This window comes from Trichosurus vulpecula, chromosome 1, assembly GCF_011100635.1.
Source record: "Trichosurus vulpecula isolate mTriVul1 chromosome 1, mTriVul1.pri, whole genome shotgun sequence".
NCBI lineage: Eukaryota > Metazoa > Chordata > Mammalia > Diprotodontia > Phalangeridae > Trichosurus > Trichosurus vulpecula.
Genome location: NC_050573.1, coordinates 438,563,052 through 438,580,622, shown reverse-complemented (window position 1 = coordinate 438,580,622; position 17,571 = coordinate 438,563,052). Strand labels below are relative to the sequence as shown.

Genomic DNA, 17,571 nt, shown 5'->3' with positions numbered 1-17,571 from the left:
AAATATAAGAATCAATTCAATTTGTCAATAGGAAAAAAAAATCACACACAGCTAATTTTTTTTTTTCTATGGCAATGATCAACTTCCAAGAAAAACCAATGCAGAGATGGACTGTTATTCTACTCTGGGTGAAAAGACTTCAAAGTAAACAAAACACAAGAATGAACACAGACCCCTCTACACAACTACACATTTTAGGGCTGGATGCAGGATTACTCTCATGCCCTTCTTTTCTTTTTAAATACACCTCGTTTCATCCCCATGACAGGACAGGAGGCAAGGAAACAAAATCAAGTATCTGCTTTACTACAGTGGGGAGTATAAGGAAGTGTTTCTTTTCCTCCACTGACAGGAGGGCCATAACTTTGTATGTTCTATTCTAGTCCATACCTTGCACATTCTGAGAACCTGGCAGATATTACTTGATGACATCAACACCATGAAGTTTTTGGTTGTCAGTTTGCTAAAGACATTGGAAAGTGCAGAAAAGCTAAATGTGTAGCATTCAAATATTTCCCAAGTATGTAGAATTTTATACATTTTTTTTTGGTGGGGGGAGAAAACTGGGAGTCTAGATCTATGGTTCATTAATCTGGGCAGCTCCCAATGAGGAGACTCCCTTGACCAATGCTGGTCAACAACTATTGTATAACTTAGAGCCTTAGAAAGCTGCCTAGGGGAAACTGAGAGGTCAAGAGTCTTGCCCAGGATCACAAAGTGTGTATCAGAGGGAGGACCTGAACCCATGTCGTCCTAAGTCAGAGGTCTATCAACTTTGTCATGCTGCATAATCAGTGTGTCCCTAAGGCCACCTAAAGCTATTTCCCATTATTCGTATAAGGAAAAGCTCAATCTAATTAGCAGCCGTGTTTGACTTTGAGACAAGCACTAGAGACACAAACTATACTAAAATATTTTACATTTAAGTGGTTATTTACAAGTGTGTTGGTTCAGATACATTTCTAAAATACAGCATTTCTTTTGTACAAAGTTATTCCAGAAGGCAATGAAGGAGTTTGCATATTGGAGCCAGGAATAAGTTTTGAAGGGTAAAGAACCTTAATGTCCTAGGAGAAAAAAAAAAGTACATTAGATGCACATGAGAAACGGTCTTGTAAGAAAAGGTAATATTGACATAAAACATTGTATTACTACACATTCAGCTTTCTAGGTGTTGGTAGGTCCCCAAATTTTGCCATTAACACTAATACAAAATGCATTAGTGTACCATCAAGTTGACAAACCATAACTCCCAGGACTAAAAAGTTGATTTTCAACTCAACTTATTATGAGTTCTCTTTTTAAAAGACATATTAATCAATTTTCAAATATCACTGGAATGTACATGGCCTATGCTTTTAAGGTTATTTGATAAAAGGAAAAAATTAGTAGATTAGAAGAGCATACACCAAAGCCCATTAATGCCTATGTATATCTGATTACTTATATTAGATGACCTGTCAGAAGAGCAAGCAAATGTTATTTAGGATATACATATCTAGCAGATTGAGGTAATTTCTCACCTTGCTCTCTCCTAAAATCTTTCTCTGACATGGCCACAGGTAAAAGAAGCTCTCCAACAGGTGGCTGGATATTGACGCTGAAGCAATCATCTTTTGTACTAAGGGAAGGAAACACAAGACAACTGTCAAAATGATGAATAATTAATATTTTCCCTTAATACTTTGTAAGGTTGAAATACATACTGCTGCATTACAATATGATTTTCTTTGCTTAAGGTCTCCTGGATAAAAAGCTTGGGAAATTTATTTTTAAAGAAAATATTTTCATTTAAAAAAGCATAATTAAGGTACTCTAAAGAGGCAATTTACACTATACTGTCATTAGACCTATAAAAGACACTTTCTAAAATGTGGAAGAAAACCAGGGGTAAATTTATGCAGGTCATACAGAGGATCTAGTCAACTAGAGGACCACTCTATGTAGTTCCCTAAATAAACAAGTGATATATTCTTCTTTATCTTCATGTTTATAAGTCTGAAATGCAGAAACTGGCAAGCTACACTTATAAGCAGTTGGGGAAAATTTCTCTCTTATAATATGGGGTTAGTCTTTGGCCCAGCTGTGTGCATTGACTATGATGCCAGACTTCTGCTAAATGAATAATATCATTCATATTTTTACAAAAGCTCTAATTTACTATTCAGAAATGTCTCTGAACTAAACTACAAATGGTTAAAAAAGAGAATATTTCAAAATGAAGGTAACATTACATTTAAAGATGACATCTTTGGTTTAGTGGTTTTGCGATTCTAAAGTGATATTTTTACCACTCCAAGTAGGTGGCAAAAAAATATTTTTTTTTTGGTCTAGATCTTTTATTTCCTTTGTGGAAGGAGCTCCCAGTGAGGAAATTCCCTCTGCCAATAAAGATCAGTCCATTCTACTATAAGCCTATATAGGCTAAAAGCATTGCCTGAGGGGCACTGAGTCTCTGATTTGCCCAAAGTCACACAACCAGTATGGGTCATAGGTAGGACCCTTGTCTCCCTGGCTCCAAGGCCAGGTCTCTATCCAGTATGAAACACTATGTATTGGTTGGCAAATAACATACAAAAAGTTTCATTTAAAACTTCATGGTAGTAAGAATAAATCACATTCATACAGCATTTTGTGTGTTAACAAAACACTTTCCTCACAATATTACTGTGAGGTAAGAAGTGTAAGTATAAATCCCCAACTGAAAGATAAGGAATCAGAGGCTCAGAGAGGAGATATGATTTGCTTGTGGACCCATAGATGACAGGTATTGTGGTTTGGATTCAAATCTAGATTATCTGACTCTAAGTCAAGTGTTCCTTCTATGACACTGATTCTGTCTGTCAAATGAAACTGTTATCAATAGGACAAAAAAAAAGCACCTGATTAATAACCACGGTATTCCAATGAATCACAAAGCTTTTTAAAAATTAAAAAAAAAAAGTCTGATGCTTAAAGTTGGATGGATGGCCAAAATTAGTTGACAAACTATATATATGTATTAGTTTGTTCCCATATCTCCTAGAGAAGATTTATATGCTGATTCTGATTTGAATAATGAATAAAAACAAAAGATGATTTCATGCATGTGGGTAATTGACCCATCAGTGTAGAGAGATCACAATCTTTCCACGTTTTAGTAGATGACTTTCACAAATTGTTGTGAAAAAGAAACCTCTTCTGGTGATCACAGCATCCCAGAAAGGCTAGAGTTGAAAGGGACCTCCAGGACCACTTAGCCGAATTCTGAACAAAACTTTCCCCTATATTACACCCATCAAGTTGCAGCCCACCACTTGCTTGAAGCCCTATAGCAAGGGGATATGCACTGAGACAGCCCATTCAACTTTTGGATGGTTTTGGATTGTTGAAAACCCTATGGTCCAGCCATGCTAAACTTCTTGATGTTCTCTTTAGAAACAACAGTCTCCTGCCTCCAGCCCTTACGTTGGCTGTCCCCCCGTGTCCAGAATGCTCCTCACTCTGCCTATCTGAATTTCTGCTTCCCTTTAAGTCTTCAAGGTCACCTCCTCCTGCATGAAGCTTTTCTAGCCCACCTTCATTCCAACCCCTGCTAATGCATATCCTCTGGAGGTTATCCTTTCTCTCTGCTTTGTACATAACCATCTGCAAACACACTGTTTCCCTCATTAGAAGGCGAGTTCTTCTTTAGGGCAGGGAGGATTTCACTTCTGCTCTGCATCCTTAGAGACCAGCACAGTGCCTCGTACACAGTAGCTGCTTAATAAATGTTTGCTGATTGACTAATTGGGAAGCTTTTCTTTCTATCCAGCCTAAATCTGCCTCTTTGCAACTTCTATCCATTGCTCCCTTTGGTGCCCTCTGTAGCTAAATACAAGTCTTTCTTCTACGTGAAAGCCCTCCAAATACTGGAAGCTATTATCATACAGTGCAAGTTTTCCAGGATAAATATCTCCAGTTCCAACTGAGTTTTGTCTTCATTCTGTCATCAGTTATCATGTCTCATCAATCTCAAACAGCCATCCCATCCCTTCTTTGATCCTCCAATTTTCCTCAAATAACCGAACAGCAAAACTACCCACACTCCATTCTGTTGCCCTTAGATTTCCTCAGCTCACCCTGAACTTTTAGCCCTCCTGACACCACTGACTTACTAGGCTGCATCTTTGTATGCATCCTCTATCACAACCTGCCCTGTGCTTCCCTCATGGACACACCCCCTAGCCAAAATTGTTAACTCAAACTGTACTGAACAGCCTATGCTACATGATAATTTTGCAAAAGATTTTTTCCTATGCCATGTTTTAACAAGGTAGTAAGATTTTAGTCTACCAATCAGCAAATTAACATATTACTTGGAGAACTGAACCACACTAATATTGACATTCTCCTTATAAATGGTATGAAAAAACAGAAGGAAGCTGTCACTAAGAGGAAAAATGGCTCATGGGTCAGATGTAGAGGAGCAAATAAATTATATAGCAGAATTGATTTCGTCATGTGCCTAAAGGTGGTGAGAAACATTATTTCAGGTGACATTTGGCCATTTTACTTTACTGTGCTCATGATCAAAATAAACAAAAACTCTACGCATCAAAGAGACAAAAAGCTTATGCACCAATAATTGATGAAGATGACGTTGAAAAATGCTGTAAACAACTCAGATTGTTCATATGAAGGCAACATATACCTTACTACCTTACTGCTCAGTGACTTCAATTAAGAGGTATGCATAAGGAAAGACGGTGAAAGATATGTTGGAAACTAGAGACCAAGATTAAGAAATCAAATGGGCCAAAGGCTTGCGTATCACACAGAAGGCTTACACTTTTGGGCTAGCTAGGTGGTGCAATGGACAGAGCACAGGGCTTAGACTTAGAAGACCTGAGTTCAAATTCAGCCTCAGATACTTATTAGCTGTGTGACTCTGGGCAAGTCTCTGCCTCAGTTTCCTTATCTGTAAAATGGAGACAATGATAGCGCTCGTCCTCTAGGTTGTTGTGAGGATCAAATGAGATAATGTTTGTCAAGCATAGTGCCTGGTACACAGTAATACTATATAAATGTTTGCTGTTGTCATTTCTGAAATACTTTTTCCAAGAAGTCAGATAGTACTGAACATGGTGAGCACCAAATAATATCTCTGAAAAGGAAATGAACATCTTAACTAAACTGGAAAAAAATCACAGATAGTATTAGCTACCCCAAAAAAGTGATTGCAAAGACATCAATAGCTGACCTAGACCCCGCTATGAAACCTTTATGAGAGTGATTTACACACTTAATGAAGTTATCCACAGCAGGCTGTAACTTATTTTTAAAAAGGAAGGGGGTGTTTTTGGATAAAATTGCATGATGTGTAATAATAAACAAGCTTGGCCATGAAAAAATGAGGAAATGAGTCTTCCCCTTTCTTTGGCTTAGGACTGTGGCAAGTCACATATTCTTTTGGATTTAGTTGTTGTACTGGTTAGTTTTGATGAAATGGGTGGGGTTTTTTGGTTCTTTATTATTTATTATTACAAGGGACGGCAAGCTAGCTGTGGGAGAAGGGAAGGGTACATTTGGATATGAAGGTGATGTAAAAACAAAAGAAATTAACAAAAACATTTTTTAAAAGGAAGAAAAAAAAACCACTGTCACTTTTCATTACCTCCCCCAAAGAATCCTCTCTCATAACAAAGTGGAGTTAGACGAGCTGACACACAGACCACATCTGTTAGTGTATACTTTATTCCCCATATACTGTTCCTCACCCCATTCTACCCTGCCAGAACTCGCCCTTATAATGAAGAAAAATAATCAAACAAAATCTTCAGCAACTGTGTCTATCTGAGTTGGCCACATCTGGCATTCACAGTACTCCACCCATGTCTCTACCAAGAGAGAGGGAGGAGTTACCTCCTAATCTCTGCACTCATCTCCTACCTCCATGACCTTCCATCAGTGGGGCCCTGCCTTTGCAGGCACCTCTCTTCCTACTAACTTCCTTTAAGCAATGCCTTTTACATCCTTTGGCCACTCCCTCTCTGAAATTACTTTGTATTTAGGCCTTTTTTGTACATATTTTGTATATACTCAAGTACCCTGAGTGCAAAAACTACTGAATTTTAACCTTTTATCTCCACCGTTTAACATAAGGCCCATCTTATAACAGGCACGTAACAAATGTCTGTAGATTGTCCACTTGAATCAATAATGGTCACTGGATTTAATCTAAATTCGGGTGCCTGTGTTGTTTTGGAGTATCTACATCATGGTAGTCATTGTACATCTTGTCCTGATTCTGTTTCTTCACTCTGTATAAGTTCATACAGATGTTCCCACACTTCTCTGAATTCCTCATATTTATACTAGCTAAAAGTACAATAACATAGCATTACATTCATATACTACGATTTGTTCAACTACTACCCAATCCAATGGCACCCATATTCCCCTTTCCATATATCCCCTCACCCTCTTTGCTACCACATAAAATGCTATGAATATTTTGGTATTTATGGGATCGTTGTCTTTGTCATGTAGAATCTTAAACTCAACATGTCCAAAGCAACTCATTAGCTTTGCCACCAAACCTTCTTCTCTTCTTAATTTTCCTATTACTTTCAAGGGTATCACCTTCCTTTCAATAGGCTCATACTCAGCATCATTTTCAACTTCTTCCTCCCTCACTCATGCTCCTACATCCAATCTGTTGCCAATTCTTGTCAATTCTACCTTTGTAACACCTCTCATATACATTCTTTTCTCTCCTCAGATACCGCCACCATGCTGGTACAAGTCCTATCACCCCAAAGCTGGACTACTCTAATAGCTTTCTAACTGTTCTCCCTGCCTCAAGTTCCTTCCTCTCCAGTCTAGCCTCCACCCCACCCACACTACCCCACCCCCCACCCCTACCTCAGCTCTCAGTGTGCTCAATAAACCCTGGGGGCTTCCTATTACCTCCAGGATCAAATACACAATCAATTCAATTCCATAAATGTTTACTAAGGGCCTGCTATGTGCCAGGCACTGTGGATACAAAAAAGAAGCAAGAGCCGGTCCCTGCCCTCAAGGAGCTTACAATCTAATGTGAGACACAACATGCAAACAAATACATACAAGACAAGCTATATACAGGATAAAGAGGAAATAATTAACAGAGGGAAGGTGCTAGAACTAAGAGGGGCTGGGGAAGGAGGTGGGATTTTAGCCAGGCCTTAAAGGAATCTTCTGTCTGGTTTTTAAAGCCCTCAATAATTTGGTCCTTTCCTCCCTTTTAATCATCTTTCACCTTTACTCCTCTTCATGTACTCTGTGATCTAGTGATACTGGGGTTCTTGGTCCCTTGCAGACAACACTCTATATCTATACATGATGCACTTTTGCTGTCTGAGCCAAGGCCTGGAATGCTCTCTTTCCTCACCTCCATGTCCTGGCTTCCTTCTGGTATCAAATAAAAGCCCATCTTTTGCAAGAAGCCTTTCCTGGTGCCCTTTAATGTTGTGTCTTTCCTCTGAGATTATCTCAGGTTATTTATATGTTGTCTTCCCCATTAGAAGGTGAGCTTCTAGAGAGTAGGAGCTGTTTCTGCCTTTCTTTTTATCCCTAGTACTTAGCCCAGTGCCTAGCACAGTAAGCTCTTGTTGAATGCTTGTCGACTGTGTTTGACTGTAGAGTAGAGAGTATGTCTGACAGTAGAAATGCTAGGCCAAAGGATGTGGATGCTTTCTTGCCACATTCTATTTCCAAACTATTTTTCAGAACAGTTGGTCCAGTTCAGAGCTTTACAGCGGCTTTACAGGTTGTGAATTGGTCCAACTGTTGTGAGAAATATTAGTCTAGTAAACCATATCTTCACAGTCAATGACTAATGGGCACAGGGCACTGTTTATTGTTGATTTTTTTTAAGCATTTTACTCAGTAGAGCAAAGTAACCATGCATATCTTAAGATTATATAAGATTCCTTAATAAATGAAGCAGAGTTTATTGTGCTTGATGATTCCCTATCGGTCTCACTCAAAGCATAAAAAAAGAGATGTATGCTTGTCAAGGTATTTGCCTCTCTAATGGTGGATGTCCAACAGAACACAGGTGGAAGCAGGATTCAGAAGGCAACTTCTTCCAGATGTTCTTATTCGCAGGTGACAATGTACTAATTTTATCCCTGGAATTCTACAGAGGCAATCAAATGACATTTCCAATTACTCAAAAGTTTGGTCTAACAAACTACACAGGAAAAATCGAATGGATGAAGAAGAACCTATTGCCCAGACTAGGACATGCAGCTGGCTAGAACCCATTTAATGAGTGTGTGTATGTGTCTGTCTGTCTGTCTCTCTCCATATATATACATATATATATATCTCCATATATATATACATATATACATACACACACATATATACATACATATATATCTATATCTATATATATATGTGTGTGTGTGCGCGCGCGCGTGTGCAAGTATGTGTCCGTGTGCATGTGCGTGTGTGTGTGTGTGTATCTTTTGGACAGAAATCATAGAGAGAGAATAACCTGGACCCAAAATTAAATATTAAATTTATTTTATTTTAAATATTAAATTAATATTAAAATTAAATATTAAAATTGAATTTGGGAAACTGAACCATGCCTCCAGTGTTCCCAAGTTATCTTCTGAAACCAGTATCTATCCAATGACCCTATATGGCTGTGATCATGAACCACATAAATCTCTAAAGAATCAAAATTGTGGCCAATGGAGAAACATATGGTGGGCATGAATAGCCTGCAACATAATACTAATGACCCTTTTCTGGAAAGGAGTGACATAATGATATCAACCAGGTGATACATGATCAGAAAAGGATGTGAGGTCACATAATGAAGAGTGAAGAACAAATGGACAATCTGAATGATGTACTGACACCCGTAGAGAAAAACGGGGGAGGGGCGGCATTTATAAATGAAAATATACACAATAATCACAAATAACGAGACTGTATGGTTGGAGGAAACGGATCTACCAAAATACTGAAACAAGATTTGATATTAGACTGCTAACATTCAACTTTAGTTGGAACATATATTTCCACATATTATGTGTTATTTGTGTGTGAATCTGTGTGTGTGCATCTCTATGTGTGCGTGTGTGTGTGTGTGTACATACACAAAGGAACCACATCTTTTCCATACCTGCTAATTTCTCCATAGAGACTAACATACAAACATCTCAAATGACAATGAAGATTATTTCTCTGTTTCTGAATGGCATTCCCTTTAAAGTGTACTTAATGATTTATGGGTGATATTCATAAGGTATTGAATTGGATAGCCATTTGAAGCATAAATGTATCAGAGCAAAGTTAACCTCTCCCACTAAGTTTTCTAATAATCATAATAATATGAAACATATCCATAACAGTACCCATTGCCCCATTTTCTTTCTGCTTTGATGGAAAGAAAATGTATTTAACAGCTTGTCTTTATGGTTCACGATCACTTTAGAATGTAGAATCTCTCTGCTCATCTTACTTCTATACATCTACACCAATGTACTTCGGAGAAAAAAGCAGCATCTATCACACATTCTTGCTTTTTCTTCCTTTTTTATTGAACCACCAAGAACAGTACAGTACATCACTAAGCCAAAAGGTGCTATTTACTATGCAAAACACACATTTGGTGATTGGCATCTAAGACCAATTGATCTACACATTACCACTATCTCCCTACCCCCACAAGCACTACTATAAAGCTATTGATTTAAACACTGTCGATCGGTTTCCATTTTCTGATTTTGGGCAGGCCAATTAAGAAAGTGAGTAATTGTGATTACACTGCTTCAGGATCAATTACATTTGATGCAAGACAAAGTGCTCTTTTTGGAACACATAAGGAAAATAATTATGATTCTGGGTGCTTTGGTGCTGAGCCAATTCCTAATAGAATTTCAAATAAATGCCATGCATATAAGCCTCCATAGTTAAGATTTTAGACAAAAGTATATATGCAGATATTATTAAGATATTATAGAAAATATATTTAAGTTATTCCTAAAATAGCCATAACTATTTCATGCCTATTATAATTTTAGAAAAGTGTGACATAAGAGAAATTATTTAAAGCAGTTCAAATACTTACAGACTAAAGAGTACCCACACATTGATACCCAAAAGGGCTTTAAGTTTAAGTTAGAAATTATCTTACCCAGAAAATTATTTATACAGGATATACTTTTTTTTTTAAAAAAGGCAAACCAGAAAAAAACACCAGGGTGTGCCTATCTAAAGGGTCAAATATAAAAGTTTCATAAGAAATGGGACAATTGTGGGTTCTCAATTTTAGACTAACTTGGCACATGAGCTTTGTCATTGGGCTCACATTGCCCAAGTCATTACAATGAATGCACCAGTGGTGTGGGAGGCAAATCTATTTACAGTGACGTTACTCATAGTCTGGTGTTCAGTAATATTGATCTGTCTTGTTTGTCTAATAGGAAAATAATAAACAATTACTAGGCAATGTTGGAAAAAGTAATCAGTTTTTATATATCACTAATACAGCAGACCTCCCAAAACATAAAGGTGATGATCTGCATAAAATCAATGTGCTATGCTACAATGGTTGTATTCATCATTGCAGATTCTCGGCAATAAATGGTTTAATATTAGGCCTGAATCACTGGTAAACTGAAAAGTTATATGTCAAAGAAAAGTTATGTATGTAATCTATGTGCTTGTTACAAAGTGACTATTTTGTAAACTTGATGATTTTCTATAATAAGAATTTGTGTGCTAAGATGTCTGTAATTTAGACAAAATACATCACACATTTCTTCAGCAATAAAAGCACCACAATCTGGAACTTAACATTTTCCAATAAGATAAACAAAGCTTATAGCTGATCAGAAAAGCATATCCATTTGGAAAAACAGAGTATAAAGATTAAACTCAGAGCTTATTAAAGACTTCTATTGATTTATTAATATGGGGTTCTCAAAGAATAACAATAGCAACAGAAAAACATATCAAATGGTTAGAATAGAAAAAGAAATAAAGAAGTGATGATTTCAATAGAAACCTTCAATTCTGGAAACTCTAATTACAAATTACTTACAGAAATAGTCTTTCACCTCCATTCTCTAAAATAGTTTTCAGCAGTAGTCACTTGTGAAAAGTGCAAAATAATACTTACTTGGCAATACCAAGCATCTGTAGTTTCTAAATTGATGACTAAAGTTAGTAAGTCCAATAGGTTTTCAGATAACTAAGCTTGGTTACTAATCCTCCAATGTGAGAAGTTTAAGATGAACAATTGTATTATATGTAATGTTCTCAAATTTTCCAAATCATATCATAGTTTTTCCATACATTATTAAGAAAGATTTAGGCTAACACATGCACATGAGACTACAGTACTCTAAAATTCAATTATGAAACTAATTTCAGTCATGAAACAAAATACTGAAAATGCCCATATTCCATATTATTTGTATAACTGTTCCAGAGTAGTCTGAAATAGATAAAAACAAAGCATTTAATTTTTATCTTCTGAAAGAAAAGACTAGCTAGATGAAAGCCAAGAGTGTGTTATTAATAACCAGGCATTTTTCTCGATCAACTTAAAGAAACTACAAATATAAAACAGTACATGAACTTACCACAACTGGAAACAGGCAGTCTGAGTAGAATCACAAAAGTCAATGCCCATTGCAACAGTAATGGATCCCCCAGGCTCAAGAGATTCTAGGAAATAAGATCATTTGGATGTGAAAACACAGTGAATGTCACGAATAATGTACCAAACTAAATACTCAAAATTTTCTAACACACAAGTTGCTAATTTCTATAGTCAAGTCAAATTTGGTCATTCCACATAAAATTTCTAAAACTAAGGATTTTAAATGCAAATAATTTATACACTATAACAAATCTTACCATGCCTATGAAAGGACCTCTCTTGAAAAGTTCATGGTTTTTATAATACTGTCTTTATAGGTTATAAAGGTAAGGATATAATGAATTACTTTGGGATGCTTTGGCACACACACGAGTACTCAGGGGACTTAGAAGAGTTTATATACATTTAAAAGACAAACTTGAAGACAATAAGCTTAAAATTGGCAATGGGAAAACTCTCACAAATAAGAACAGTTTTTAAGAGTTTTAAAATAGAAATTGAAGGATGCTGGAATAGTTTATCACCTGGGAACAATATCAAGTAACTGTGCTCAGAAACTGACCACGAGAATTGGCATTTTGGAGACCAAAATGACAAATCTATTTGCATTATCCAGAGGGTTGCTGAGAGGAAATGTGAGAAGCAAAAGATGAAACAATCTTAAAAAACAATTAAGCTAGAGACACATTATAGTTTTTTTTTAATCTTTGGAGCTTCAATAGTACAAGATCAATCAACTAACCTAGTTATGAAGTGTTGCCACAACAAATACACATATCTGTCTTGCTCAGCTGTCACTTGTCCAATTCAAGAAAACTTTTTATTCGGTTTATTATTTGAGCTCAGTTATCTTTCAGTCAGTTACATTTACTCTATATACCCAAGTGAAATTACAGAATAATAGGATCCAACGGTTGGATGGGACCCTAGAGGCCAAGGCAAAGTCTATTAGTTAAGGATATCCTCTACAACATCCAGACTCTCTATACAAAGACCTCCAGCAGTGCAAGGGAACACAAGGCAATCAGCCCAATCACTTTGGGACAGTTATCAGAGTTAGGACCATTTCATAATTGCTAGTTCATTTCTCTTGTCAATCCTGAACCTTCCTCTTGGAGACTTCCATTTGTTACTACTGGTTCTCCTTTATGTGGCCAAGTGGAAGGAGTCTACTGTCTCTTTCTCATGATGGCTATAATGTTGCTTCTAAGTCTTCTTTTCTCTAGGCTAAATATCTCTAGTTCCTTCAACTGATTCTTACTGACATTCTCTCTTACCATTCTCCAAATGTGGTACCCAGAATAGAAAACAATGCTACAAATGTAGTTTTATCTGGGCAGATTTATGATTTCCTTCATTCTGGAAAGAATTCTTCTCAATATAGCATTCTCTTCTGGTGGTGGGGGCTAACAGGTTCATACTGTTAACACTTAGTGCTAACAGCTGTCAAACCATGCCTTCTCTATTCTATATTCATGAAGTTGATTTTTTCAATCCAATATAGAATTTTACATTTTTTATACCTATTGAATTTCAACTTATTTCTTCCAACTAACTACCCAGTTGAGGCCTTTTGGGACTCTGATTTACCATTAACATGACTTTTTAAAAAATCTACATGAAAACATGAGTTACATATTATGAAGAAATATTAGAAGCATCCCAATTAAAAACAGGATTTTTACTAATTCTAGTCAATAGCTTTTTAAAAATAAATAATAGCTACAGAGATAAGAGTATTATTTATAGTCCATCTTTCATTATGAGTGATCAAAAAAGTGATATATATATATATGTATATATATGTATAAGCAACCATTTCTATATTGTAAAGATGCTGCAGAAATGTAGCCATTGTGTTTCTAAGCCACTTCAGAATCACACAGGGACCTTTGTTCAAAGGTAAACAACCACTTTTTATTTCTTCTGAAGTCCACTCACCCTATCTAGGATTAACCGACTTGAAGCTGGCCTACAGCAGCTGCCTAAGTATCTTGCTATTATTTATTCTCTGTGTATGTCCTGTCCAATGTAGTTATTTGGTAGCAAGCATCACAAGACTAGCAGACTACTGATCATCTTAATGGTGAACTTGTTTTTTTTTTCTTTCAGTGTTTCAGAGTGCTTTCTACATTAGACTTGAAATCTGCCACTTCTGAACATACCAAGTCTAGAGTATTTTTCAGTTTGAAGTCACATCTAAAGAGGTTCCTTTAAGTGAATGAAGGATGAATTCTATACTTACTGAAAATATAATACAACAGTGAAATGGATTATTTAAATATAATTTGTGCACATACTGATGATGAAAAGGATCTCTTTCAATACAACATTCTATTTCTCTGTCTTAATAAAAAATGATAAAGCAAAGAAAAGAATTCATTTTTGAAGTTGTTTTCCCTCAATTACAGAGGTCTGGATCTCCTCTCCTTATGCACACACTCTTTATCGTTAAGGAAAGCTTTGCATATGTAGAAAAGACTAGAAAGCATAAATATTTAATCCAAGCCCTTCCTCCTAAAGGAGGCAAACCTGTAGAATAGATCACTGCCTAGTTTTTACTTCTTATTTAATGTTATGCAAGCTATATGTGATGCTGATAAAAATGCTGAATATGTGAGGTAGGCCCCTCAAGTCTCTCAGTCATAAAAAAAATAGATAATAATTATCAATCCAATGCTGCTGTTCTCACATCCTGATTAGCTGTCTCTCAGTAATTTGCTTCATCTCATAGAATTGACGGTTTTGGCAAGGGTTCTTAGAAAACGTTTGATCTAGCTCCTCATTTTAGGATGAGGAAGCAGTCCTAGAAAGGCTGAATGGTTTGTCCAAGGTTACACACCTAGAACCAAGGTTTCCTAACTCTAAGTCCAGAATGCTTTTCGCTAGATCATACAACCTTAATTTAGTTTTGTCTTTCTTTCTCTTTTAGCCTATCACTGAACAGTATGCTGCACAAGTGGTAGATGAAAATCTTTGGCCAGATCTATTTTGGATTCTAGGTTAGCTAATGATGTCAATCACTCTTATATAGCACTACCGTGATGTTACCTCCATTTCTTCATTTATTATTCTACCCTCGTTCATCCTTTATTCTCCTTCCTATGTTTCTCTAGATGTGCTAAAAAACATTCTAGGAGTGCTCCTCACTCTTCCTGACTCCCAAAGTGTTTCCATTGATTACTGGTCCATAAGGATAGTATGAAGCCTGACTTATTGAATTTAACTGTTCATACCCAATAGTAAGGAAAAATAACATGATTTAATAATAAGAGGTGGAATTTATAAAGCACTTTAGGTTTTACAAAGTGCTTTACAAATATTATCTCATTTAATCTTCACAACAACCTTGGAAGTTAGGTGCTATTATTATCCTCATTTTATAATATGAAGAAACTGAGAGATTAAGTGACTTGCCCAAAGTCACACAGTTTGTAAATAATTGAGGCTTGATTTGAACCCAGGTCTTTCTGACTCCAGGCCCAACACTCTATCCTGTGTACCACTTAGCTTTCTAGAATTTAGAGAATTATATAAAATTAAATGGATTAAATAATTGGGCAAAGAGTTAGAAAAAGCTATAGACCAAGAAGTAAAATTAAGTTTGTAAATGGGCTTTTAAAATATATGCAAACAAGTTATTAAAATAACTGAATAGTAGGCACATATAGGAAAAGGTTCACACCAGTCCAGTTATTATTGCTAATGTAAAATAGGTTAGAATATTAATTGGCTAGTGCTGGACATTAAACTAAAGGATTGTTTTGTTTTTCTTGTAAAAACAGAATATCCACTTAAGGTATGATTAGTATAATTTATAAATTCAACTAAAGAAAGAAAATGTTTATGCAAATGTTCATTTACAATTTAAGTAGGTATTCCCTGTTTAATAGTGGACATTAGATCACTAAACATTTAACATGTTTCTATGTCAATGCCTAAAAATGGGTGGGGTATGTATATACCCATCTGTCCTTCATTTCTGAAGATGAAACCAGGAATAGTAATTACAATATGTGGATGGCTGAAGAAACTAAAGTCAGACAAGTAACTATTTCTAGACTGTGCATATACTATCACAGAATTTAGGTAACTGACTATGGGATTACCAATTTACCTTTGAGTTCTGACATCAACATGTTCAACCTCTATCATTCCTTACCTTGGGTAAAAAATCTTGTTCAGTTAAAACTGGTATTCTTTAATATGTGATTTTTTTGGTTGGTTGCTTATAAAATCATCTTCCAGTCATTGTAGTCTTAAGAGTCTTATGGTAATGTGTCTGAGAGAGTCTGAATTTATCCCTGATGGCATATCCTGTGAATTCTGTAATCTGTCCCTTGATTTTAATATTTCTGGAAAATTTTCTTAAACAGTTTTATGAAATACGGTGATAAGAGTATTCACTGTTTTTTAAATGTATAATTCTTAGGTACTCTTTAAGTTCTGTCCTGTAGATCTGTTACTTTTGTTTGCAAAGCTTCCAAGTATTCCTCCACTTGGGGCATCCCTTGAATTCCCCTTCTCCCCTTTTTTATATCATTTCATAGAACAGAAGAACTGTGCTATTCTCTTACTGTATGCTTCAGGTATATTTCCAAGTTGAGTTTCATTATCTTGCCTTGCTCTTTCTTCACTAATTTCATTTCTTCTTTTATTTCTTTAAGTTTGTTTATCATTATCCATTTTATGGCTTGGACTTCATTTCTAAGTCTATTGTTGAGGTAAATTTGTCTTATTTCCCTTTCTGTGTTCTTGAGTTTCTTTTGATATATATTCTTTATTCTTTGTTTTGAAGTGCTTCCCGTCTCTTTTGGATCATTTTTCCTTTTCAGGGAAACAACTGTCTTTTGAGGCTTTTTTTGTTACTGCCTTTGAGGAGGCTGTTAGAGGCTCAACTCTTGCCAGCTCTAACGCACCATCTATCTCCTCAAAAAGATAGAACTTCACAATCTCATAGGATTTTTAGAGCTCAGCATTTTGCAAATAAAGAAAATGAAGCCCAGTGAGGGTCACTTGCTCAAGGTCAAACAGCTTGGTAGCTAAAGAGGACTTTCATGTTTTCAGCTATCTCAAAACCTTATTTAATTGTATTTATGCTTTGGGTGGGGAGGGAAGGGCTTATGACTGGTTTAATACTTTTGTCCTTCAATCCATAGGATGATCACAGGACTAGAGCAGGAAGAGAATTCAGAAATTATCTGCTCTAACCCCCTAATTTTACAAATGAAGAAACTTAAGCCCAGAGAGGTTAAGTCCCTTGCTTACAACCACACAAGTAGTATGCAGGAGAGTTAGCATCTAAACCTATGTCTTATGTATGACTGCAAACCTGGTACTCTTCACCATCTCTTCATTTGACATTTTCTAACCTGACCTTTTTGGGAAATAGTTGTTAGGTGCTAGCACCAGATTAGCAAATAATGTACCTGTCTATATGAAAGAGTAGGTAGGTATTCTCATAATGGTACAATGGTACCACTCTAAATATGGCAGAATTTTTATAACCTGGACCTGCTGATGACCCTGCCCAGTCACTTGGCATTCCAGAAGACATGCAGATTGTACTGATGAAATTCTTTAAGAAGCTGGGTATCCATCATGAATTGACCATAGTTATTTTACTCCACAGGAAGTAAGGCAATCCTGCTGCTTTATGGACCCTTAGCTGGTTTGGGAGTTTGTTGTCATATTGCTGGCAAGCGTTTACTATTTTCTCCCAAAACATGCTTCATCTTCTTCATTTCTGTTTCTACTTTTTTCTCCACCAGGGCATTATTTGACAAATTGTTCTTTAAGTGGCAAAATAAAGTGACAGCCTTCAGGAGTCTGAATGATGTCAATCTCTGGCTTGTAGTGCTATTTCTGCTGGCATGGTTCACTCGCTGTCAGCCATCTTTGTTTCATGACCAACCCAGTGATTCTCAATGTAACCAACT

The 17,571-nt window shown here is 36.2% G+C and overlaps 1 protein-coding gene across 5 annotated transcripts in view; it reads right to left on the bottom strand.

Moving 5' to 3' along the window:
* The window catches only part of AP3B1 (adaptor related protein complex 3 subunit beta 1), a 351,843-nt gene that overhangs the window by 17,215 nt on the left and 317,057 nt on the right, over window positions 1-17,571 (bottom strand). For 3 of the 5 annotated variants that reach the window (XR_005010651.1, XR_005010652.1, XM_036762915.1), the window contains exons 24-26: window positions 11,613-11,697; window positions 1,524-1,621; window positions 1-1,067 (exon numbers count right to left, since the gene is read on the bottom strand). The exon at window positions 1-1,067 is cut by the window's left edge. Coding sequence is in view for 2 of the 5 variants with exons in the window: in XM_036762915.1 (XP_036618810.1) it covers window positions 1,060-1,067; window positions 1,524-1,621; window positions 11,613-11,697 (191 nt within the window). In the remaining 3 variants the exon portion in view is untranslated. The remainder of the gene's footprint in view (window positions 1,068-1,523; window positions 1,622-11,612; window positions 11,698-17,571) is intronic. The other 2 variants (XR_005010653.1, XM_036762900.1) reach the window with 2 other exon arrangements.